We start from the raw sequence: 27907 nt of genomic DNA, 5'->3' as shown, positions 1-27907 counted from the left end.
ACCACTAGAAAGTGAGGATTGGACATTAGGTCAGAAGCCTCGGTCAGTTCTCTGCATTCCTTTAAAGGCTGTGTGGAGTTCTCCTCTCAGTTATACAGCTTTGACCCTTAAGCACCCCATAAAAGAATCTTAAAATTAATAAATAATTGCTAGAGAAAATGTGAAGTTGAATCAGATTGGTTGAAAGCTAAGGTTATATCTATATTTAAGAAATAAGCAGGAGATGATTGTGAATAGAGTAATAAGCTTATGTACAGATTACAAAATATATAGTAAAATTTTGAATAAGCCAGAAATATTGCAAAAAATGTACATCAGAAGAACAAAGTGGTTTTAGACAAAAAAAGAACATATATGGTTAATATTTATGTCTTAAAACATAACATTATTATTATATGACACCTCCAAGCAGTCCAACTCATCACCATAACCATCAACTGAAAAGTTCCCTGTAAAGATTCCTCTCATTGCGACAAGAATTGAACATAAGTCTTTTCCAACCTCTGGCTGAAAAGGTGCAATTGTCCATTGTTCTTTCAATTGCACTACAGAGGTGTAATTATCATTATCATTATCATCAAATTCCTGACATGTACCCTCAAGAGGTGTACAGGATATGATAGTACTACATGAAAAATTTACATCATTACTAACTTCCTATCTACAATTTTCCACCATATCAGTCTGTTACTTGTCAAGACTCCAACACTATTAGATCTTATATTTCTGTCATCTAAGGCACTTTGTACCGTATCAATCCACCTATATCTTGGTCTTCCTCTGGGTTGTTTTCCTGCCAACCTGGCAGAGAAAACTTGTTTTGCTAATCTTTCTTTGCCCATTCTGTTTAAATGATCATACCACCTGCGATTAGCTCTGCTAACGCATTCCTGGATGCTGACAATGTCAAGTTCTTTCCTAATATCCTAGTTTTTAATATCATATTGCCATTGATGCCATCTGTTCACACCTATAATCTTTCTCAGGACTCTATATCTGCAGTCTCTAGTCTTTGGTCAAGTGTTTTACTTCTGACCCAGCTCTCAGATCCATAAGTTAAAACTGGTTTGAACACTGTCTTGTACACAGCTAATTTAGTGTTCTGACTAATTTCTCTCTTATTCCATATGAATTTATTCAATTGACTAACCACCACACCAGCTTTGCTGATTCTGTTGTCATCATCATCATCATCATCATCAAATTCCTGCCATGTACCCTCAAGGGGTGTACAGGATATGACAGTACTACATGAAAAAATTACATCATTACTAACTTCCTATCTACAATTTTCCTCCAAATCAGTCTGTTACTTGTCAAGACTCCAACATTATCAGATCTTACATTTCTATCGTCTAAGGCACTTTGTACCGTATCAATCCACCTATATCTTGGTCTTCCTCTGGGTCGTTTTCCTGCCAACCTGGCAGAGAACACTTGTTTTGCTAATCTTTCCTCTCCCATTCTATTTAAGTGACCATACCATCTGAGATTAGCTCTGCTAACACATTCCTGGATGCTGACAATGTCAAGTTCTTTCCTAATATCCTCATTTTTAATATGATATTGCCATTGATGCCATCTGTTCATGCCTCTAATCTTTCTCAGGACTCTCATATCTGCGGTCTCTAGTCTTTGGTCAAGTGTTTTACTTCTGACCCAGCTCTCAGATCCATAAGTTAAAATTGGTTTGAACACAGTCTTGTATACAGCTAATTTAGTGTTCCGACTAATTTCATTCTTATTCCACATGAATTTATTCAATTGACTTCCCACGATACCAGCTTTGCTGATTCTGTTGTCTATTTCTATATTTAGTTTACCATCTTCAGTAAAAATTGTGCCTAAGTAGCTGAAATGTTTTACTTGTTCCACAGGTTCTCCATTCACAACACAGTTGACATTTTCAATGATTCTGCCTATTTTCATTGTCTTTGTCTTTTTATTGCTGACCTTCATACCATATCTATTACAACAGCTATTCAATTTAGTCAGAGAATCTTGCAGACTTGTAGCGGATTTATTTAGAAGTATAACATCATCCACATAAAGCAAAGAGCTGACATTAACATCTCCAATTTTGATATCAGGTTTAATACCACATTCCTTCATAATGTGATCCATATAGATAATGAATAACAGAGGGGATAATGTACATCCTTGTCTCACACCAGATTTAACATTAAACAATCTTCCTGTACTTCCTTGAATTATAACTGCTGACTCACAATTCAAATAAAGACTAAGTATTGCTTGATATAATGCCCCATTGACACCATATAACTGCAGCGTATTGAATAGCTTCTCTCTTGGCACCTTGTCATATGCCTTTTCCAAATCGACAAAACTTAAATACAGATCTTTGTTATATTACCATGCTTTCTCGACTATTTGTCGTAAAGTGAAGATCTGATCCTGACAGTCTCTATTTGGCCTGAATCCAGCTTGTTCTTTACCAAGCTTTTCTTCCACAATTCTTCTCAACCGTTTCTCAAGTATACTTGCATAGATCTTACCAGGAACACTCAGTAGGGAAATACCTCTGTAATTCTCACAATCAGTTTTATTTCCCTTTTTATATATGGGTACTATGAGAGCTCTACTCCAATCATCGGGAATTCGTCCCTCTGTCCAGGCTTTCTGAACTAAGCAGTGCAGCCACTGTAAGACTCTTATACCACCATACTTCAGCATTTCTGGTTGAATATCATCTACTCTTTCTGCCTTTCCATATTTCAAGCCTTTGATGACTTTTTCTACTTCAAGTATGGATATGTATTCCTGCCTGCATGCCTGGTCAGTGTTTTTTACTACTGTGCTATCAGTGCTTGTTTCATTTAGCAATTTTTCGAAGTAATTACTCCATACTTCAAGGATATCTTTTTCTCCCGTTTTCATGTCACCTTTATCATCTCTAATTCGTTTTACAGCACTCTTTCCTCCATTCTTAAGCTTCTTCACCAACCCCCAGAATATGTTGCCACCTTCTTGATATTTATTTTCTATATTCTTGCCAAAGTCCTCCCATGACTTTTGTTTAGCTAGTTTTACACAGTGTTTAGCATTCTTGCATTTGTCTCTGTATTCTCTAAGAGCACAAGCTGACTTATTTGCCAGGAACTTTTGATATGCTTTCTTCTTTTCCGTCACTGCCTCTTTAACTTCTTGTGTCCACCAGGGAGTTCTGATTTTTTTATCCTTGCACACAACCTCACCACATGCCTCTCTGGGAGAATCAATCAATGTTTCCTTCAGAGTTTGCAACTGAATCTCCAAGGTTTGATTCCTGTTCTCAAACTCTTTCATTTTCTTTTCAATAATATTTCTGTATTTTAGTCTACAGTTCACATCTGAGAGCTGCTCAACTTTTATTCGCTTTAAAACTTTCTTACATGTTATTATTTTCAATATGAAATTCAATTTTATCCTGCTCAAGACTAAATAGTGATCACTTCCAATTTCAAATCCTCTGTACACTCTGGTGTCCTGCACCAGGGAGAAAACATCACTATCAACAATAACATAGTCAATGAGACTTTTCTTATTCCTAGCCTCTTCTCTCCATGTGAATTTGTGCACATTTTTATGTTGGAACATGGTGTTAGTAATAACCAGTCCATGTCCTGAGCAGAAATCCAACAGATATTTGCCATTATTATTAGCTTTGCTCTTTTCTCCAAATTTTCCCAAAATATTTTTGTATGTCACAATCATTTCCTACTCTACTATTTAGATCCCCAACAAGGATCAAGTTTTCCTTTTTCATTGTGTCAGTTGCTTTTTCTAAAGACTCAAAAAATTCCTCCACTTCTACCTTAGTAGAACCTTCTGTGGGACCATAGGCACAAATAAGTCTCATTGTCCAGTTCCCCATTCTCATATTTGCCCACATTACTCTACTTGAGACTGACTGCCATTCAAGAAGATTAGCCTCGTATTTTGTGTTGAATACTATGGCTACTCCTTCTTTTCCTTGATTGTCATTGCCTGAATATAACATTTTGTATTTATTGCTCAGAAAGATCTCACCAGTTTTGGTCTTTTTTTGTTTCAGTCACCCCTATTATGTCGATCTGGTACTTATCTAATTCCTCAGCTAGCTCCATTTCTTTGCCATTCAGGCTTCTTACGTTGATAGTACCGATCTTTAACTCTGGTGATGTTGAGTTGGGGTTTGTTTTCAGATTTGTTCCAGTAGCTGACTTTTCACTGTTCGCCCAGGTTCCCTGGCGTAAACAACGGGGGCCTTGTTTAACCGGGCGACGCCCCAGCCGGCATGAAATTTTGTCATGTTGTACCATCATTTTTTATTTTGGTTTAACCAATAAGAATACAATTTGGTCGGCTAAATCCCAAATTGCCAGCCCATCCTCGTTCGTTCAGTATCAAAGTAGATACCCAACAGGGTGCACCACGAGAAGGTGAGGAGTGGACATTAGGTCAGAAGCCCTGGTCGGTTCTCCACATTCCTTTAAAGGCTATGTGGAGGTCTCCTCTCAGTTATACAGCTTTGACCCTTAAGCACCCCTTCTGTTGTCTACTTCTATAATTAATTTCTCATCTTCACTAAAAATCATGCTTAAGTAGCTGAAATGTTTTACTTGTTCCATAGGTCCTCCATTCAAAACACAGTTGACATTTTCAACGATTCTATCTATTTTCATTGTCTTGGTCTTTTTATTGCTGACCTTTGTACCATATCTATTACAACAGTTATTCAATTTAGTCAGGGAATCTTGCAAACTTGTAGCAGATTTTTTAGAAGTATAACATCGTCCGCAAAAAGCAAAGAGCTGACATTAACATCTCCAATTCTGATATCATGTTTAATACCACTTTCCTTCATAATGTAATCCATATAGATAATGAATAACAGAGGTGATAATGTACATCCTTGTCTCACACCAGATTTAACATTAAACCATCTTCCTGTACTTCCTTCAATTCTAACTACTGACTTGCAACTCAAATAAAGACTAAGTATTGCTTGATATAATGCCCCATTAACACCATATAACTGTAGTGTATTGAATAGATTCTCTCTTGGCACCTTGTCGTATGCCTTTTCCAGATCGACAAAACTTAAATACAGATCTCTGTTATATTCCCATGCTTTCTGAACTATTTGTCATAGAGTGAAGATCTGATCCTAACAGCCTCTATTTGGCCTGAATCCAGCTTCTTCTTCACCAAGCTTTTCTTCCACAATTCTTCTGAACCGTTTCTCAAGTATATTGGCATAAACTTGCCCGGAACACTCAGTAGGGAAATACCTCTGTAATTCTCACATTCAGTTTTATTTCCCTTTTTATATATGGGTCCTATTAGAGCTCTACTCCAATCATCAGGAATTTGTCCCTTTGTCCAGGCCTTCTGTTCTATGCAGTGATACCACTATAAGACTTTATACCACCATACTTCAGCATTTCTGGTCGAAGATCATCTACTCTTTCTGCCTTTCCAAATTTCAAGCCTTTGATGACTTTTCTACTTCAAGTATGGATATGTATTCCTGACTGCATGCCTGTCGAGTGTTTTTTTACCACTGTGCTATTACTGCTTGTTTCATTTAGCAATTTTTCGAAATAATTACTCCATACTTCAAGGATATCTTTTTCTCCCATTTTCATATCACCTTTATCATATCTAACTCCTTTTACAGCACTCTTTCCTCCATTTCTAAGCTTCTTCAACAACCTCCAGAATATCTTACCACCTTCTTGATATTTATTTTCTATGTTCTTGCCAAAGTCCTCCTATGATTTTTGGTTAGCTAGTTTTACACAGTGTTCAGCTTTCTTACATTTCTCTCTGTATTTTCTAAGAGCACAAGCTGACTTATTTGCCAGGAAGTTTTGATATGCATTCTTCTTTTTCTTCCCTGCCTCTTTAACTTCCTGTGTCCACCATGGAGTTCTGATTTTTCTATCCTTGCAGACAACCTCACCACATGCCTCTCTGGCTGAATCAATCAGGGTTTTCTTCAATGCTTGCCAGTGAATCTCCAAGGTTAGTTCCTGTTCTCAAACTCTTTCATTTTTTCTTCAATAATCTTTGTGTATTTTAGTCTACAGTTCACATCTGAGAGCTGCTCAACTTTCATTCGCTTTAAAACTTTCTTACATGTTATTATTTTCAATATGAAATTCAATTTTATCCTGCTCAAGACTAAATAGTGATCACTTCCAATTTCAAATCCTCTGTACACTCTGGTGTCCTGCACCAGGGAGAAAACATCACTATCAACAATAACATAGTCAATGAGACTTTTCTTATTCCTAGCCTCTTCTCTCCATGTGAATTTGTGCACATTTTTATGTTGGAACATGGTGTTAGTAATAACCAGTCCATGTCCTGAGCAGAAATCCAACAGATATTTGCCATTATTATTAGCTTTGCTCTTTTCTCCAAATTTTCCCAAAATATTTTTGTATGTCACAATCATTTCCTACTCTACTATTTAGATCCCCAACAAGGATCAAGTTTTCCTTTTTCATTGTGTCAGTTGCTTTTTCTAAAGCCTCAAAAAATTCCTCCACTTCTACCTTAGTAGAACCTTCTGTGGGACCATAGGCACAAATAAGTCTGATTGTCCAATTCCTCATTCTGATATTAGCGCACATCACTCTACTTGAGACTGCCTGCCATTCAAGAAGATTAGCCTCGTATTTTGTGTTGAATATTATGGCTACTCCTTTTCCTTGATTGTCATTGCTTGAATATAACATTTTGTATTTATTGCTCAGAAAGAGCTCACCAGTTTTGGTCTTTTTTGTTTCAGTTTCTGGTGATATTGAGTTGGGGTGTGTTTTAGGATTTGTTCCAGTAGCTGACTTTTCGCTGTTCACCCTGGTTCCCTGGCGAACACAACGGGGGCCTTGTTTAACCGGGCGATGACCCAGCCGGAATGAAATTTTGTCATGTTGTACCATCATTTTGTATATTGGTTTAAGCCAACAAGAATACAATTTGGTCGGCTAAATCCCAAATTGCCAGCCCATTCTCGTTCGTTCAGTATCCAGGTAGATACTCAACAGGGTGCACCACTAGAAGGTGAGGATTAGACATTAGGTCAGAAGGCCTGGTCGTTCTCCGTATTCCTTTAAAGGCTATGTGGAGGTCTCCTCTCAGTTATACAGATTTGACTCTCACGCACCTTGCAAAATTATTTAAATATATTTTATCCAATGTCCACCCCAAGTTTATGTGACTGGTTTGATGGATAAATTTCAATGAAATTTGCCATCCTTACAAAAATTTATCAAGCTAATTGAATTTTTGTTTTTGTTTTTGATCAGTCTATTTATAGGAAGCATAAATCACAATGAAATAACTCTGCTCCAAATAAATGGAGTTTAATAAAATTTGGTATTTAGAATGTGCATAGAAATTTATCCATGTGGTTCACTTTTGGTTTTAATTAAAGCATCTTCATTGGCAAAAAATCTCAAACTGGAATTAATAATTACAAACCAGCTGAAGGAAATTTAGTACACTGGTTTCATAAATTAAGGAACAAAGAGAAAAACCATGATAACATAAAAACTGTATGATTACGAATTTTTATGAAATTCAGTGAAATGCAGTACGAGATATGAAATGCCCACAAAAATTTTAAATAAATAGTTTAATTCAGTAACATATGGGTACATGAAGACAATAGTCAAAAACAAGAGATCAAAATGCCTCAATAAGGAATGTAGTCTCTCCTCACAGAAAGACAATGCTTGGCAAACAATGTTTCAAACTTTTTATAATGGTGTCAAGGAGCTCAGTTGGAAATAACCATTGTTCCTGCAAAGCTGTCCTAAGTACTTCAAGGGTTCAGGGAAAGAGGATTGAGAGCAGCAACATGTCTACACAGAGCATCCCAGACATACTCAAGAGGATTAAGATTAGGAGACCTGGCTGTCCAAGTCCACACATAGGAAAGTCTCTTCTTAAAAGATATTAGTCACAAGCTTTGCTTGATGAGGATGAGCATTATCATCTTGTAGAACAGAAGTTTCCTCCACTGCACCCACATATGGATGAACACAGGGGGTCCAGGACCTCATCTCTATACTTATGGTTCCACTAATAAGATTTGTGCATCATACAGGTCTCTGTGTCCATCCAACAAGATGCCTCCCCAAACCATCACACTTCCCCCATCATAAGTGCTTTTCACACATATTAGAGGGATGATAACTTGTCCCCAGTTCTCTCCAGATCAGAGCACAACCTGGTATCACTGGGGAGCAAATTGGATCTGTAAACGACAGAGACCCCCCCCCCACTAGTTTTGGGTCCAGTTGATATGGAGGAGCCTGGCTCATTTCAAACATTCTTTCCTGTGGCATGAGGATAAGGCCATGCAGACTAGTATGATAGCATGGCCTGTATGCTAGATAAGGCCATGCTATCTAGCATACAGGCCACCTTTGTGAAGCCTTCTGTGCACAGTGGAAGCAGATACCAATGTTCCTGTAGCTGATGTGAGATCAGATTATAGCTGATCTGGAGCAGGACTTGTTTCACTGAGTAGATAATCTGAGATATCAGTCACAAACTGCAGATGTCTGTGCCTTCCTTCACTGTATCTCTGGGATACTGTTTGACTGTTGGAAGTTCCAGTCTGTGAAACACAGAATGACCAACATGCGATAATTTGACCATCTCTGCCTGACTGGCCAGTGTCCAGCCATATGATCTCTTTCCATCTGAATGCATTGGTTAAATGATGTTTTGCTAGAATTCAAGTTATTCAAGAATTCTGCTATCACGAACTGTTTTGTTCTCACTGCAGACATAAAATTGAAAACCCACTCCAAAATACTTGCTTTTATGCCATGGCTCATTTGCATATATTGCTGAGCCATGCACTGATTTGTATATGATAAGACTCAGTGTCATTTCTTACATAACATACTTGACTTCCATATGTATTCCCCCACCCTCCATAGTTATCACAATTTCTCTTTGTTCCTTAAATTATGGAAAAAACCAGTCTAAATTAGATAACGGGGTAGCCCATTACCAAAACAGTTTCGTTTTTCCTTTTTTATATCAAATATAGGAGCATCATGAAATTTTCAAATAAATTCAAAGTATTATACCGGATTTTTTTTCTGTAGTTCATTCAGTGCATCATTTTGCTACAGTGGAATTCTCTATAGTGTTTCTACTGCAACTGTAATAAATTCAGTGTGAGAAATTTAGGAATAACATTAGTTTAATAAATAAAAAAGGATGGAATTTCTAGAAAAAACCAAACTGGTTTTTATGACAACATAAAATTACTTTATTTATTAATGTACTATTCATTATACAGCTATAAACTTTTTTTATAATAATATAAATACTAAATAGTAGTGATATATGAGCAGCATCAATAATAATATTAAAAGTATATTATTTAAAATAAACAAAAAAGCACTTTACTTTGCTTGAAGTATTCTGCTGTCCACATCATCGATGGAACTGCCATGAGCAATCCTAAATGCTCCCATAAAACTGGATCGTTTTTTCCGAAGCTTTTCACACTGAAACAAATTTTTCAATTATAAATACGTTTCTTCCAACTGTCACTCACATCCATGAATTTCCCAATTTCATTCAACAGTGAATTTTTGTTTTGATTCATAAAATAAAGTAATTACCATACTGCTTTAATAATAAATTAGTAATATAGGAGAGAATGACTACTATTTGGGTTTTTTTGGTCAAATATATTTATTTTAAACTAAGTTATACCAACTAGTTTCGCCAACTGTGGCTGTTGGCTTCATCAGGGTTAAAATTATATAAATGTAAGAACACTTAAACACTAAAAAACTGTTTGCACTGAAACCATAAATGGACCAAATACAATTGCATTTTTATAAAAGCAAAAGAAAGCGTACATCACACGTATAGCATATTATGTAGGAACGTTCTGTAGTTGGCAGCAAAATTTAATTCTGGCATGTTGAAAGATCTAATGAGGGGCTTCCAGATCTCGCGCAGAATTAATCCTTGGTTTCTATTTAGGTTTTCTTTTGAATGGAGAACTGTTGTGGCTTCTTTTATCATTCGGGAGCAGAAATCCTCCTCTAAGTAGGGCATAGAGCTTTTATTCCATTCCATAACATGGTTAGTCCTAGCAAAATGAAAGTCTAACCCCGATTTGTCTTCTCTATTATCACTGACGTCTCCTATGTGTTCCTTTTTTCTGATTTCAAAACTTCTTGAAGTCTGGCCAATATAGTTTAAGCCACACGAGCAGGGTATATTGTAAACTCTGGCATATTTGAAAAAAGGATGACAATCTTTTGGAGATCTTAATAATTGGCGAATGGTCTGTGAAGGTTTAAAAGCTACTCGTATTCCATGTGGCTTGAGGAGTTTAGCAATCTTATTAGAAACTGTCCCTGTAAACGGAATCACAGTAGTAGAATTGTAATGTATATCTTCCGGTCGTCTTTGTGGGGGATCACAGAAAAGAATCTTGTGGATCAATTTCCTAGGATAACCATTCTTTGTAAGATTATTTGATATCAGGGATAGTTCATCTTGGAGGTCTTTATCATCAGTTGTAATGAGAGAGGCTCTATTTTTTTAGCATGTGAACAATGCTAAGTTTCTGAGAAATATGGTTGAAGAAGTGAAGTGTAAGTATCTACCTGTATTGGTAATATATTTTTCATTGTATTTTCCTTTTATGAATAAAAATAAGAAAATGCTATAATGTAGATGATTATCTTATGAGACTTGAATCTTACCTTTTAAAACTAGAAGGCTAGCCCTGATAACGAGGTTATTGGAGATATGGAGGAGGTTACTGAAAATGAATTAACCTCCAAAATAGCAAAATTACAGCAGATCATCAGAGAGACAGCGTGGGAATTACAAAAAGTCGAGAGGCATTTAAATAAACATGGGGATTAAAATAAAATTAAGCAGCAAAATAAGAAACAACAAAGCCTAGAAACAGGTAAGTCAGGAAGTAACGGAAATCAGATAAGTGATGTTGTTTGTAAAAAGAAGAATGTTATTTGGTATGGTGATTATAATAAAACATGCTATTGATGAGCAAGTTATAACTTTGTGTTTTCCCAGAGTGAAAATTAAGAATATAAAGAAAACAATTCAAAAACAGAAAAGAAAAGTAAACGAGATCATAATTGTAGTAGGTACTTAACTAGCGATAAGTTCAGTGTGAGAGAGGACATAAAAAGGTTGTTGGAAGAGGCAAGAGTGAAGAGTGAGAAAGTGAAAATAGTCAGTAGTTTTCCTCGATATGATAAAAATGAATTAAGAAGAAGGGATATAATGGCAAATGATTTGAGGAGTAGGCTGCGTTGAAGGAATGGATGCAAGTTTTTGGATGTGTGGCGTGAGTTTGAGGGAAGATTGGATTTATATAAGAGGGACGGCCTACACCTGAATGCATTTGGTATCAGGAGTCCTGAAAAACTAATAACAGGTATGAGACTTAACACAAGAGAATCAGGGAAACTAAATTATAAAGGGAGGAATGGTGAGAAAGTGAGTGTAAGAGTGACAGCGTTAATGATGAGAATGGGCTTTATCATGGAAATATTGATGAGGAGAGAACAATTTCGATTATGTTTGTCCGGTTTGAACTCATCAAACGTGTTCAAAGATGTCTACATGTATAAGGAACTAGAAGAGAACAGAGATCTGCAAACTGTCCAACTGTCATGCAGACTGCAGACAAGAGTATACAAAAGAACATGCAGATAGATTATTGTATCTGTACACGAATGCTAGGAGTATCAGAAACAAAGGGGTAGAGTTTGTTGCCTTGGTCAAAATTGTAGGCATTAGTATCTGCCTACTAATGCCTACACTCAATACCAATTAGTATACCAAATAGGCATACTAATTGGTATTGAGTGCAAAGGTACAGTATTTTTTAGGAAGAAATAGAGAGGATAGGAGAGGAGGGGGCATGCTGCTAATGATATCAGATGACTTGAATCCAGTTAGAGTTGAGACCTATGATTGTAGTACTACAACTAACAGTATTTCATGTGGCAGTGAGTTTGAAGCATCTGGTGTGAGGTGGAATCTAACAAGATCAATTATATAGTGGGGTGCTGTTACAAACCTGGTGGATCAGTTGCTAGCGATGAAGAAATGCATCACCAAATTGAAAAGATGAGCGTGAAAAGAGTAATTAATCATAATGAGAGACTTTATTTATCCAAATATTGATTCAGTAGCTGCAGAATCTCATGAGAAGAATGAAAATGAGTTTATTGCAGGACAACTTCCTCAAGCAGCATGTGACAGAAGGAACTTGAGGTCAAAGAGTGTTAGATTTGTTTATAGTGTCAGAGGGCATTTCAGTTAAAGACTTAACTATTCTGCCTCCAGTTGGTGACAGTGATCATGTGGTACTCACTTCGAAAGTGACTAAATTTATGAATGTTCTATTCAGAAAAGGCTGCATGCTGAACAACAAAGTAGGAAATTATGACCAACTCCTTTGAGTTCAGTGGAATGCATTTAAACAATACCTAAATTATGCGATATTAGAATGTGTCCTGAGAGTTCAAACAATAAATAGGGTAGGACTCAAATGGATATGTAATCTTAATAAGAAAGAGATTTGTAAGAAAAGGATGATGTGGAAGGAACACTGTGTGCATAAGGATGATGTCCGTTATGAAAATTATAAGACGCAGGCTAGAATAGTCATAACTGTTGTACAGAAAGCAAAGTCTGAGTATGAAAAGAAAAACTGGCTCTGCATGTTAAAGATAACCCACAAGAATTTTATCGATACGGTGCAAAAGAAAGAAAGAATATGAAAGAATCATTATCAGTGTTCTGAACAAGCACTTATGCACCTACAATCTTTCCAAGCATTTTTGGACTTTGCAACTGCTACCGTATCGAGGATAAGTTGGTTAGTCCTATGTCTGCAGACACATATGTTCACTGGGCCGGTTTGCCTGTTCTGGACGACAAAAAAACTGGGTTTCCAGGTGAAAATAACCCCCTACATCCGTAGACTGGCTAACTCACCTTTCGTCAAAAGAGACTAGATAAAGGCTCATTACGTCACCGACAGGAATCGAACCCAGGTCTTTCTGAGGAAAGGGCTTTGTCTATACCAACTGCGCTACAGAGGCTTGAATATGAAAGAATAAGTCTTCGAAATGAAGATGCCGTGAGGGTAAGATACAGAAGAAGTTGTTCAAGTAATGAGTGCCCATTTTGTTAAAAGCTATCAACCTGGTGTATGCAACATTGAGCTCACTGCTGAATCTCCTCTGGATGAAGAGACTCAGGTGTATGAGGACAAGATATTAGAGCTGTTGTGCAAACTGAATAAGAATTCAGCAATAGGGACTGATGGGATACCAGCACATGTGCTAAGTGTTCAGCTGAACTGGCTATTCCTTTGACCAGGCTGTTTAATGCGAGTCTCAGAACAGGGAAGATTCTGCAGGAATAGAAAGTATGTATGGTAATTCCATTGCACAAGGGTGATGCAAAGACCGATGCATCCAACTATTGACCAATTAGTATCTCAGGAGTGATGGTGAAGATTTTGGAAAAATTGGTTAGGGCTTGCATTCAGAAATGGGTTGACAGTGAGTCTCTACTTTGCAATGAGCAACATGGGTTTACTAAGGGAAGGTCATATTTTAGCAACTTGCTCACGTTCCATAACAATGTTACCATTGTCTCAGGTCTGACAAAGTTCCAAGAGAAGGAGGAAGGAGGGCAAAATAATTCCTTTGCATAAAGCAGGATCAAGTCTGTGGTAGCAAATTACAGACCAACCAGTATTTCAGGATAGGTGATAAAAGTACTAGAAAAGTTGGTTAAAAAGAGAATTCAGGAATGGGTGGATAAGAAGAGAAATTTGAGGTCATGCTTTAGTAATTTATTAAACCTTTTATAATAGGGTGACAGCTAAGCTGGATAATGGGAATGGCTACATGTTGATAATACTGGTTTTGGTAAGGCATTTGAGGATACCACACAGAATTCTATTACATAAAATTGCAATAAATGGGGATGGATATGAAATTGGTGGTATGGATAAAAGGGAGGTTCATGGATAGATACCAAAAAGTAGCATATGGAGCAGCAGAATCCAGCAAAAGACAGATGACTAGTGGTGTGTTGCAGGACTAATGCTGTTTAATCTGTATATAAATGATATAGGATATAATTTGAAGGGAGATATTCAGATTACTGATGATTCAAAGTTGGATAGGGTGACAATTTTAATCAAAGCGATGTAGAGAGCTTGTGGGATGATTTAAAATTCTGATAGTATGGGCAAAATACATGTAGAAAAGTATAAAGTTGTGCATTTTGGTATAAAGATTACAACCTGTGTACCACATTGAGGGAACTGTACTCCAAGAAATTGATGAAGCCAGGGATTTGGGAGTAGAAATAGACAGAGAATTGAAGTTTAGAGATCATACTGCTAAAGTAGCCAGGGTAGCATGGTTCAATAACCATTTAATCACAGGATTAAATGGTTATTGAAGAACACACTAACAAGCAGAGATAATGGAGTTATCATTCTTTCTCTTTAAAAAGAATGATATGACCACATTGGGATTATTATGCTCAGGTCTGGTCACCTAGTTTCTTGGAGATGAGGAAGTAGTGGAGAGGATCTAGAGGTCACTAACCAAGTGGAATGCTCCCTATGAGGATAGATTGAGGATTTGCAGATTGCAAAAGTTGACTGATAGTAACATTTAAGTTACTTAAAGGATTTCACAGGATTGATTCAGGGGAAATGTTTCAACACTTGGTGTTGAAACATTTTCAAGTGTGAGGACAAAAATCTAGTCCTCACACTCTTGCTATCCACACTATTATTCAACTTCCGATAGCAAGGGGTATGAGGACTAGATTTTTCAGTTAGAGAGTGGTGAATGAATAGAATGGGTTCTTGAATCAACTGTAAGTTCTTTGTTTAGTAATAGTTTCAAGGAGAAGTACGATAGTTTTGTGTTGATAGTTTGGGTCTACCATGACGAGTCTTAGGACTCCATGCTAGCATTCCATGCAATAATAACAATAATGGGAAACATGAAAGCCGATCAGCTGGCTAAAGAAGAAGAAATTATGAATGAACACTTAGAAATAAGTTACTGAAAGTACCCAAAATCAGCTATAAAAACACAGGTAGAAGAAATAAGCCTAAGATTGTGGGACGAAGAATGGAAAATATCTAAAAACAGAACAAAATAATTTGTGTCAAGTATCAGAAATAGATACCAGCTGAAAATAGATACATCTTAACCACACTACTAACAAAGCAGGAAATATTAAGACATTATCTAAATAGATTTCATATTTTTGGACTCGCCATTTTGCTTTTGTTGTCCACACCTTCAACAGACTGTCAATCACTTACTCTATGACTATTGGCTATTGTACTCCATCCAGATACCCCTAATACAACACATCACTTTAGAACACAAGTGGCTAGTAGCAAAACCTACTAATCCACAAGTACTACTCAAAATTATTTAATTTGGCCATTTGATTCAGCTAGGGAAGCATATATAAAGAACAACACAGAGAAAAATGTAAAAGTAGCTAAACAAATGTCACAGAAAGACTTTGGCAAGAATCATCATAATGAACAACATTATGATGATTCTCGCCCAAAAAGAACAACACAGAGAAAAATGTAAAAGTAGCTAAACAAATGTCACAGAAAGACTTTGGCGAGAAGCATCATAATCAAATTCCTGACGTATATTGTCACGGGGTGTACAGGATCATATGATAATACTACATGAAAAGTTATATCATTACAAACTTCCTATCAACAATTTTCCTCCAAATGACTGTTATCTGTCAAGACTCCAACATTATCAGATCTTATATTTCTATCTTCTAAGGTACTTTTTACCATATATCAATCCCTATATCTTGGTCTTCCTCTGGGTCTTTTTCCTACCAGCCTGGCAGAGAACACTAGTTTTGCAAATCTTTCCTCTCCCATTCTGTTTAAGTGACCATACCACCGGAGATTAGCTCTGCTAACACATTCATGAATGCTAACAATGACAAGTTCTTTCCTAATATTTTAATTTTTAATACAATGTTGCCATAGATGCTATCTGTTCACATCCCTAATCTTTCTCAGCACTCTCATATCTATGATCTCTAGTTTTTGATCAAGTATTTTATTTCTAACCCAACTCTGAGATCCATAAGTTAAAATTGCTTTGAACACCCTCTTGTATACAGCTAATTTATTGTGTTGACTAATTTCTCTCTTATTCCATATAAATTTATTCAGTTGACTTCCTACCATACCAGCTTTGTTGATTCTATTGTCCGTATTTAATTTAGCATCTTAACAAAAAAAATTGTGCCTAAGTAGCTGAAATGTTTTACTTGTTCTATAGGTTCTCCATTCAAAATGCAGCTGATATGTTCAATGTTTCTGCATATCTGAGTTATCTTTGTCTTGTTATTGCTGATTTTCATACCAAATTTATTACAACAGTTATTCAGTTTAGTTAGGGAATCTTGCCGACTTGTACTGGATTTATTTAAAAGTATAACATCATCTGCATAAAGTAAAGAGTTGAGATTAACTCTCGAATTCATGACTTATTTTTAACAGTATTAACAGCATCCAACAATTTCATCAAAAGATGTTTTATTAACTGCTTATATTTTGCTGAATTTCAAATCAGCATCATCAGAGCACAACACAGCTTGTATACGCTACAGTAAGTGAAACAATACAATTGTAATGGACAAAAGATCTAAAGTCCTATTTTGCCGCCCTCTAATGTTGTAAAAAAAAACATTACAGCTATGTGGGAGTTGCTCTTAAGATAACAGTCTCCCAAATTTTTGGCAAATTAATGCAACCACATTTGCTCAGGTTAGGAGAATTCTTAAAAGTCATGGCTGACTCAAAAAATAATCTTTCAGATCTGTAATGACTTCTAAATAGCACATTCGTTTTCTTCCATCTAATCGTGTGGGAAGGAGTGTCCAAAGTGTAGTCTGCCAGTCCTGACTTGTCATAGTAATAGTAGTGAATGTATTTTTTTTTTATGTTCTTCCAGGCAGATGTTAACTGATCCTGTTTATCCAGTTGGCCAAGTCACAGGGGACTTCATAAACTCCAGAGTGTGAAGTTTATCCTTAGGCAGGAGTATAAGAGTTGCTAGTTTAACATGAAAGTGGTGCGAAGCCCATGTTTCATCAGTACTTTGGCTATCTTTCTTTCTGATGTACCTCTGACATAGGGAATAGAAATGGTCATGTTGTGTTCCTGTGTATTAGGGGAGGTAATGGGGCTATGTAGTATTTTATCTATTTTGTAGGAATTGTACCCGTTGGCTAAGAATGTATGATGCAGATATTTGAGTTCTGTGGACAGAGCTGTATCGTTAGATCAAATGGCTCTGGCTCTCACCACTTTCAAACCTCATGTTAAACTAGCAACTCTGATCCACTTGCCTAAGGATAAACTTCACCCTCCAGCACAACCTAACCTATAGTGCCTGAAGTTACCTGTGACTGTGATTTGACCTGCTATAGGCAAACAGGAAGATCAGTTAACAACTGTCTGGAAGAGCATAAAAAAAATAAAAACATTCGCTACTATTGCTATGGCAAGTCAGGACTGGCAGACCATGCTTTGGACACTCCTTCATACAGGATTAGACGGAAGAAAACGAATGTGCTATTTCAAAGTCATTACAGATCTGAAAGATTATTTTTTGAGTCAGCGATGGCTTTGAATAATTCTCCTAACCTGAACAAATATGGTTGCATTAATTCGCCAAAAATTTGGGAGACTGTTATCTTAAGAAGAACTCCCACATAGCTGTAATGTTTTTTTCTTTTCTTTTAGGCTTGCATGGTGATCCGAATGCATTTTTGGAAATTATGGAGACAACTACCGTGTTTGAATAAAAACTTTAGTTTACTATTACTAAATTTTTTTTTTTTTTTTTTTTTTTTTTTTTTTTTTTTTTTACTATTACTAAAAAAATTTTAGTAATAGTAAACTAAAGTTTTTATTCAAACACGGTAGTTGTCTCCATAATTTCCAAAAATGTAATGTTTTTTTGTTTTTAAATTAGAGGGTGCCAAAATAGGACTTTAGATCTTTTGTCCATTACAATTGCATTGTTTCACTTACTGTCATGTATACAAGCTGTTTTGTGCTCTAATGATGCTGACTTGAAATTCAGCGAAATATAAGCAGTTAATAAAACATCTTTTGATATATTGTTTGGTGTCTTTAATACTATTAAAAATAAGTCGCAAATAACTGTCAACACCTAAGCTTATCTGTTAGATTTAACTCTCCAATTTTGATATCAAGTTTAATACTGCTTTCCTTCATAATGTGATCCATATAAATACTGAATAACAGAGGGGATAATGTACATCCTTGTCTGACACCAGATTTAACATCAAACCACTTTCCTGTACTTCCTTCAATTCTAACTGCTGATTTACAACTCAAATAAAGACTAAGTATTGCTTGATATAATGTCCCATTGACACCATATAACTGAAGCATTCTGAATAGCTTTTCTCTTGGTGCCTTGTCATATATCTTTTGCAGGTCTACAAAACTTAAATACAGATCTTTGTTATATTCCCAATTTCTCAACCATTTGTCGTAAAGTAAAAATTTGATCCTGAAAGCCTCTATATGGCCTAAATCCAGCTTCTCCTTCCACAATTTTGTCATATACCTTTTGCAGGTCTATAAAACTTAAATACAGATCTTTGTTATAGTCCCATGATTTCTCAACCATTTGTTGTAAAGTAAAAATTTGATCCTGAAAGCCTCTATTTGGCCTAAATCCAGCTTGTCCTTCACCAAGCTTCCCTTCCACAATTTTTAACCGTTTCTTAATTACGAACACTCAGTAGGGAAATACCTCTGTAATTCTCACATTCAGTTATATTTCCTTTTTTTTTTTGTACATGGGTACTATGAGAGCTCTACTCCAATCATCTAGAATTCGTCCCTCTGTCTAGGCCATCTGAACTATGCAGTGCAGCAATTGCAAGACTTTTATACCTCCATACTTGAGCATTTCTGATCAAATATCATCTACTCTTGCTGCCTTTCTACATATCAGACTTTTAATGGCTTTTTCTACTTCAAGTATGGATATATATTCCTGATTACGTGCCTGCTGAGTGTTTTTTTACTACTGTGCTGTTTTGTTTAGCAATTTTTCGAAGTATTTACTCCATACATCAAGGATATCTTTTTTTCCTACAGTTTCATATCACCTTTATCACCTCTAATTCCTTTTATAACATTCTTTCCTCCATTTCTGAGCTTTTTCTACAGCTTCCAGAATATTTTGCCACCTTCCTGATATATATTTTCTATGTTCTTACCAAAGTGTTCCCATGACTTTTGTTTAGCTAGTTTTACACAATCGTTAGCTTTCTTACATATGTCTCTGTATTCTCTAAGAGCACTAGCCGACTTATTCGCCAGGAACTTTTGTGCTTTCTTCTTTTCCTTCACTACCTCTTAAACTTCCTGTGTCCACCATGGAGTTCTGATTTTTCTATCCTTGCAACTGCATGGATATGAAACCATGCAAGGTTCCAGGTTTCGATGGAATTCATCCTGATTTCCTGTTGAAGACAGGCCAAAAAGCTCGACAATGGTTGGCTTGCTTTTTCTCTGACATCCTCCAGACTGGTAGACTTCCAAAAGAGTTTAAGAGGACAAAAATTATCCCTATCTTAAAACCAGGAAAAACCAACAACAAATCAGAACACTACCGACCAAATGCCCTGCTTAGTACCTACTATAAGCTCCTAGAAAGGCTCATCCTAAATAGAATTGCCCCTAAGATAATAGAACAAGTCCCAGTAGAACAGGCCAGATTCAGACATAAACGAAGCTGCTGTGATCAGGTTCTGTCACTCACCACACATATAGAGGCAGGCTACCAACAATGCTGGAAAACATCTGTAGCTTTTGTAGATCTTACTACAGCTTATGACACAGTCTGGAGGCATGGCGCAGTCTGCAAGTTGCTCCGTGCAGTCACATGCAAAACAATAGCAAAACTAATCGATAACATGCTAAGCAACCACCTGTTCCAAGTGTGTATGGACGAGAACAAAAGTAAACAAAGAACACTGGATAATGGATTACCACAAGGGTCAGTTCTGGCTCCCTCCTTTTTAACTTATACATCGCAGATATGCCTCATACAGCCTCTAAGAAGTTTTGCTATGCTGATGACATTGCTCTAGCCACCAGACACACCAATTTTACTACAATGGAAGATACACCAACAAATGACCTTGCAGTCTTAGATGAATACTTCAGCAAATGGAGATTACACCCAAATCCTAGCAAAACACAAGTTTCATGCTTCCACCTGAACAATAACCAGGCTAACAAAGAACTCATGGTTTACTTCAACCACAAACTGCTACACTACAACAGATTCCCGAAATATCTGGGTGGGTGTCACTCTAGATAGAACACTATCTTTTAAACCACATCTCATTAACACAGCATCCAAGCTAAAAACAAGAAACAATATACTGCAAAAACTATGTGGAACAACTTGGGATGCCTCAGCAACAACGCTTCGCTGCACTGCTCTTGGCCTCGTTTACTCTACAGCTGAATACTGCTCACCCATATGGCTGAACAGCGCCCATGTGTATTTGGTTGATGCCCAGCTTAACACCACTATGCACCTTATTTCTGGAACTGTAAAATCAACTCCAACCTACTGGCTCCCAGTGCTAAGCAACATCCCACCTCCACACATCCGCAGATCCAACTTTCTTCTACATGAATACAGCAAAATCATGGAAATCCAAAATCTTCCAATCCATGAAGACATTCCACCGCTAGAAATAAATAACAGGCTAAAGTCAAGGCATCCTCCAATCTTAACAGCAAAAAATCTTGCATAGACAAGTTTCAACATGAAGGAGAAGTGGAAAGAGTCCTGGTGTAACACTTCAACAGGGATCTTCCATGAATTAGTAGACCCAACACAGATACCTTCGGGTTTTGACCTACCTCGGAAAACTTGGTCTGCCCTTAACCGAATCCGCACCAACCATGGCAGATGTGCAGACCATCTTTACAAATGGGGCATGATTGCCTCACCCAGGTGCGACTGTGGATCACCCTGCCAGACAATTAATCATATTATAGCAGAATGTGTCCTACGTGCATACAGTGAAAACCTGTCAGACTTCATCTATACTATACCAAGTGCAGTCGACTGAATAATCAACCTAGACATTCAGTTGTAGCCTATTCTTGATTCTTGAGTGTCTCTTTTATGACTGTATTATGTCTTATTATTGTATATATGTCTATTATTATGTCCATATTTATTAAGGATTAATGCAATGTAACTTTTCATGTGTGAGCCATATGCTAAATAAATAAATAAATATCCTTGCAGACAACCTCACCACATGCCTCTCTGGCTGAATCAATCAGTGTTTTCTTCAGGGCTTGCCACTGAACCTCCAAGGTTTGGTTCCTGTTCTCAAACATTTTCATTTTTTCTTGAATAATGTTTATGTATTTTAGTCTATAGTTCATATCTGAGAGCTGCTCAATTTTTATTTGCTTTAAAAAACTTCCTTACATGTTCTTCTTTTCAATATGAAATTCAATTTTTTCTTGCTCAAGACTAAATGGAGATCACAATTCCAATTTCAAATCCTCTGTACACTCTAGTGTCCTGCACCAGTAAGAAAACATCACTATCAACAATAACAGTCAATAAGACTTTTGTTATTTCTTGCCTCTTCTGTAGATGTGAATTTGTGCACATTTTTGTTGGAACATTGTGTTAATAATAACCAGTCCATGTCCTTAGCAGAAATCCAACAGGTATTTGACATTATTATTAGCTTTGCTCTTTTTTCCAAATTTTCCCAAAATATTTCTGTATGTCTGACAATCATTTCCTACTCTGCTATTTAGATCTCTAACAAGACCAACTTTTCCTTTTTCATTGTGTCAGTTGCTTTCTCTAAAGCTTCAAAAAATTCCTGCACTTCTACTTTAGTAGAACCTTTTTGTGGCATCATATTCACAAATAAGTCTTTTTGTCCAGTTTCCCATTGTGATATTTGTGCACATCACTCTACTTGATATTGCTTGCCATTCAAGAAGATTAGTCTCATATTTTGTGTTCAGTCCTATAGCTATGCCTTCTTTTCCCTGATTGTCGTTGCCTGAATATAACATTTTGCATTTATTGCTCAGAAAGATCTCACTAGTATTTGTCTTTTTTGTTTCAGTTACCCCTATTATGTCGATCTGGTTCTTATCCAATTTCTCAGCCAGGTCCATTTCCTTGCCATTCAGGCTTCTTGTGTTGATAGTACTGATCTCGAACTCTGGTGATGTTGAGTTAGGATGTGTTTCAGGATTGGTTCCAGTAGCTAACTATTCGCTGTTCGCTCTGGTTCCCTGGTGGAAACAACAAGGGCCTTGTTTAACCAGGCGACAATATCTTTCAATATATTTTTAATTTTCAATGTTTCCTTCTAGTAAAGGAGTACTACTTTTTTTTTCTTTTGTTAAAAAAAAAAAAAAAAAAGCACTAAATTAAGGTACTTGATGAAGCTGGATAATCAGCTAGTAACTTCATAGTACAGTGTATTACCTTGCCATATAAAGTTCTGTAAGCATTCAATGATTTTGATATAAGATCAATTTTTAAGTTTGAATACAAAATGCATCCACTATATAATTCCAGTTGATTAATCAAAATAAATACTAGATTTTCAGCCTCTCAAAATACTAATGTTAAAGTTATAAATTTCAAACCAACAAGTTATTAATTTTGCTTTATTGTGTGATGACAGCATAATGGAGTAACTGAGATATCCTCTTTCCTTCACAACAAGATAGCTATAATTCACTGATGAAAAATGCAAGAATACGTACTAAAAAGAAATTATATGTTAACTACATTAGTTTTTTGTTTAGTATACTAAACTATCATAATCAAAACACAATAACTTGCATTGTGTGTAGTCTCATTTCAAAAAGGCTTCTTACTAGATGTGTGTGCTATGCTGATAGCTATTCTGTTCTCCCTACATCAAAAAGTGACAACCCAGCAGTTGAATGTGAAAAGCTTGGAATCAGAAAGACATTTTTAAAAATGTGCATTTTTTTGGGGAGGGGGAGGGATGATCTTATGGAAATGATTCATTTAAGAAAGTATTCTTTTTGGATCACTGGCACATTTTTATTTCTATGTCAATCAAGTAACTCAATTCATATGAGTAATAGAAAGAGATAATATTAAATAGATCTTAATTAAGACTTACACTTAAAAGAAGTGAAAATTTTTGTCATTTTTAAAAAAAAATTTCATGGCAGAAATTACTAAGACTAATACATACACTGCTCATATATTGATGTAGAATTTTTTTTTTTCACTTGATTATAAATAAGATTAAGCTTGATAAGAAATTATATTCTTGTTTAATCCTTTATCCAAGTATAAGCAAACAGTTAAGTATCTTCATGACAGGCTACATATACAGGGTGTTCGGGATAAATTTGACAGTTTCGTAAGGAAAAAGAAAATCTTCTTTGCATCTATTAAATTTAATGAATTGACAAAAAAACATTACAGGCAGAGTTAATTACAATACTATCAACAAGATTTACTCAAAATAACCACCATTAGCATCGATCACAGCTTCAATTCTGCTTCGGAACCTCGAACAAGCTGATGCTACAGTCTCCCTGGGAAGGGCCGCAAAAACTGTTTTAATTTTATCCATTAACTGGGCTTTTGTATTACTGGAAGTGCGATTGGTGTCTTTTTCAACTGTGCCCCATACAAAATAATCCATGGGGTTAAGGTCTGGGGAGTTTGGAGGCCAAACATTTGGACTGGTGAAGTCGTAGAAATTTTCAGACAACCATTTTTGACTTTTCCCAGAGGTGTGGCAAGGGGCCGAATCCTGCTGCCATACATACGGCCTACCATTGGCTACCCTTGTTATCCAGGGCTTGACTACAGTTAGCAACTCCACGAACAAAGCCCGAATTCCAATGCCAGGGTTCTTCAACACCTGTTCCTGCAGATTTGCGAGGAATTCTGCTGTACGAACGCAATCAGATCGTCTGCTAGGGATCTTTCTTCTTGCTACATCCTCGTAGTCACCATTGCAAGTCTCTAGTTCATGCCTGATTGTTTTTACTGTATTCAGGGAGCATTGGGCAGCAGTCGTAATATCCTTATTTTGATGGCGGGCACGAATCATCATGATACAAGTTATTCTCTTCCATGATTCAGGTGGGTTCCAGCTATCCATCCTTTCTGACATCTTGTATATGAATGAAGAAGGGTCCAAACTTTTAAATGAAGAGAAGTGTGTGTTAATACATGTAACTTACGGAAAAATATAATTAATTATAAATATGTCAAATTTATCCCGAACACCCTGTATATGTACATGGCTAATGACTTCACATTAATTGCTATAATATCTCATGATGCAAAGCACACATGCTTTCGGATATATATAAATGCTATGCATTATGGGAAGTGCTACTATCCAGACCAGTTTTGACTTTATTGAGGTCTTATCAGTGGAAGCAAAACCCAGAAGAGATACCAAGGTCATATTTCCCGTATACAAGTACTGAAAAGGTGAATATGACAAATATGACTTCTGCATTATTTCAACCTTGGTATCCCTTCTAAGCCTGGCTTCTACTGAATATCCATAATGCATAGCATTATATACATCTGAAAGGATGTATATAATGTTATACCTGAAAGGATGTATGCTTTGCATTATGGGATATTTAGGCAATTAATGTGAAGTCATTAGCCTCTATATACAAGTAGTCTAGTCAAAAAGATACTTCACATGCAAACTATTTGCTTACATGTTAATCCTTCATTCACATGAAGAAAGAATATATTTCCTGACAAGTTTAATTTAGATGATACATAGAATTCTGAAACTATAAAATATTAAATTTAACAGATGTAAAATTCTGTAAAATACACATACCCCTTCTTTTGCTGCAGCAAGCTGTTGTTCTGCAGCTGCTTTTTTTGAATTATAGTGCTTAAGTTCAAGCTCGTGCGTCATTTGTAACCAATGTTGGAGAATAAGTGGAGCAGCCCAAGATCGAGATTCCAGTGCTTTTTCTGCCAAATTAAGTTGTTCCTTGGCTTGTTTAAGCTCTTCTTCCAATTCTTGAACACGTAAGTTGGAAACCGTCTGTGATGCATCTTCCTTTTGATTTATAAGCACAAATAAAATATCTAGCATCTGATTAAATAACATCATTTTATTTCAACTAATACTCTATATAAACACAATTTGTATTGTTGTATTGTATTGGTGATTGCTAAATTTAATTATCAACCCTCACTTGCTATAGCAAACAAAAAGTCCTAGAAAACTCTCAGAGGTAAAAGCTATCCAGCTAATGCTTTTTATTCCCAAATTGGGAGTAGTGAGGCCATTCAACCCTTACTAGCTTTTTTGGAAAACTGGGGACAACACAGGCCAATATTTACCATTAAGCAATCATGATAGCTGCCCAAGACTATCAATGACTTAATTAGCATCCAGAGAAGAGAGTAAGGCAGACAACTGCCACCATCTTGTGGTACCTATCCCTAACACTATATATTCCTCTGAAATACTGCAAGTTTTATGGTTGATTTTCTTGAGCTACAGGATTAAAAAACAGTTTCCAGGAGAAAAAAAGCTCTACTTGCATATGACAGAGATCAACTAACTATGGAACTGGTCAAAGAATGGCTTATAAAAAGTTCCTCCAGTTAGGAACTAGAATCAAACTTAGAATAGTCTTTCTTCAGGTGTAAAATATGTGATAGCATCTAGTACTACAGATGCAAACATCATTTCAACAGCAGGCATTGAGGTAAGCCAATTTTAAAGGAAATTTACTATAGCAAATTTTCACTACAAGCTATTTCTCCTACACCACAGAAGTTTCTCATTTATATCATTAAGGGTGTTTGAAATTAAGCTACTTGCTTATGAAATGTATGTATATGTGTCTATATATATTTATTGGCCAGTTTGTAGATTTTGCTGGAATAAAGACTTCCTAGTAAAAATGCACTGCTATTTCTGTCTGAGCTTCATGCAGTTATAAGTGTAGTATATAAGACTAATGAATTTGATATAATTTAATGTAGCACAATTTTTCTCAAAAACAGTCTAAACTAATTAAAGTAATTAGAGCAATAAGTTCAATAAATTGATTTATTTTTACCATGAAGCACTTATAAGTAGTCAATATTAATTCACAAGGCAAGAAAATAAGAAATAAGAAAAATTCTTATGATTATTATTGTTAATACTGACAGTTCTGGATATGAGTTAAAACGTTATGAAATATGAAGTGATCATCTACTTTTGAGTAGAATAAAAACAGTAACATAAGGAGAGAGGGGGGGAACTGGAAAATTTTAAAAAATAATCAAGCTGAGCATATTTTGTATGTGAATAAAACATACACCTGAAAATATTGGAGAAAAAAGTAGAGTTTTGAAAAGAAGAATCCCTACAAACCACAGAGCAAAATGTTTTAACCAGATGATTATCAAAAATTGTAAAGACTAGGTGTTACTTCTGGAGTGGAGCGCAGATTTTAGGTCACTAAAACTTGCGCTCGCTTTTTAGGTCACTTGGTTTTAGTGACCAAAAACAAAGTTTTAGGTCATTAAAACTAAAGCTTACTTCCATACTATCATCTGACAGCATAGAAGTAAGCATATATTGAGACCATTCCAAAAAAGGATATAAAAACCAGCCATCAAGCTATCACAAACCACTGCCTTCAATTCTATTTGAAAATAATAGAGAAATTAACAGTCTATTTCTTCACCACCTTCAAGCCTCCCAGTACTACCAACAGTAATTCCATTATTCTTGATCTTCAGTGGATCTCTCTTTGCCAACATTAATATCATTTATTGATACAAGCTAAGGAAATGTCAGGTGAAATTCGAGTGCTTTAGACGTTTCCAGAGAATTTGATCAGCATTATCACTGTCACCAACTAGAGGCAGAACAGTCATGTCTTCTACTGATTCCTCCCCCCCCCCCCCCCGACACTACAATCAGGTATAATACTCTTTGACATCAAGTTCCTTCTGTAACAAGCTGCTTAAGATGGTACAACAGCTCAATAAATCTGTCTTTCTTCTGCAAGAAATGAACATAAACTGGGTTGTATATTGGCCAAAGAATTTTAATAATAGAAATAAAGTAAAAAAACATTGACAAGTTTCGACTTGGCTGTTTGGCTTCGTCAGGGCATATAAAAGTGATAAAAACAACTTAAACTGTTCATGAAGGAATAAACCGAATACAAATGTATTTTTTTACAAATTCAGAAAAATGCATACATCAAACACATGGAGCATATATGATATCAACTGTTGTTATGCAGGAACGTTCTGTAATTAGCAGCGAAATTAAACTCTGGCGAACTTAGTGATCTTATGAGGGTCTTCCAAATATTAGCTAGAATTAATCCTTAATTTCTATTGAGGCTATGTTTAGAATGGATCACTACTATAGCTTCTTTGATGTTTCAGGAGTGGAAGTCTTCCTCTAGATAGGGCATGGAGCTTTTGTCCTATTCAATGGTATGGTTCGTACTCATGAAATGAAGGGCTAACCCAGAGCTGTCTACTCTGTTGTTGTTGTTTACATCTCCAACGTATTCTCTTTTCCTTATTTCCAAACTTCTTGAGGTCTGACCAATGTAGTTTAATCCACATGAACAGGGGATGTTATAGAAACCGATGTATTTGAAGAAGGCATTACTGTCTTTTGGAGATCTTAAAAAGTGGCGGATAGTCTTTATAGGTTTGAAAGTCACTCATATTTCATATGG

At 36.1% G+C, this 27907-nt stretch overlaps 1 protein-coding gene across 3 annotated transcripts in view; it reads right to left on the bottom strand.

Annotated features, from left to right (window-relative positions):
• Positions 1 to 27907, bottom strand: part of LOC150097965 (stromal interaction molecule homolog) — a 279318-nt gene that overhangs the window by 118819 nt on the left and 132592 nt on the right. For all 3 annotated transcript variants that reach the window (XM_090406136.1, XM_090406137.1, XM_090406135.1), the window contains exons 8-9: positions 25033 to 25260; positions 9424 to 9524 (exon numbers count right to left, since the gene is read on the bottom strand). In XM_090406136.1, coding sequence (XP_090262262.1) covers positions 9424 to 9524; positions 25033 to 25260 — 329 coding nt within the window. The remainder of the gene's footprint in view (positions 1 to 9423; positions 9525 to 25032; positions 25261 to 27907) is intronic.

This window comes from Typopeltis vanoorti, chromosome 16 (assembly GCF_054136105.1).
Source record: "Typopeltis vanoorti isolate ZY-2024b chromosome 16, IOZ_Tvanoo_1.0, whole genome shotgun sequence".
NCBI lineage: Eukaryota > Metazoa > Arthropoda > Arachnida > Uropygi > Thelyphonidae > Typopeltis > Typopeltis vanoorti.
Note: the sequence above shows the minus strand (reverse complement) of the source record. Positions and strands in the feature narration are given on the sequence as shown.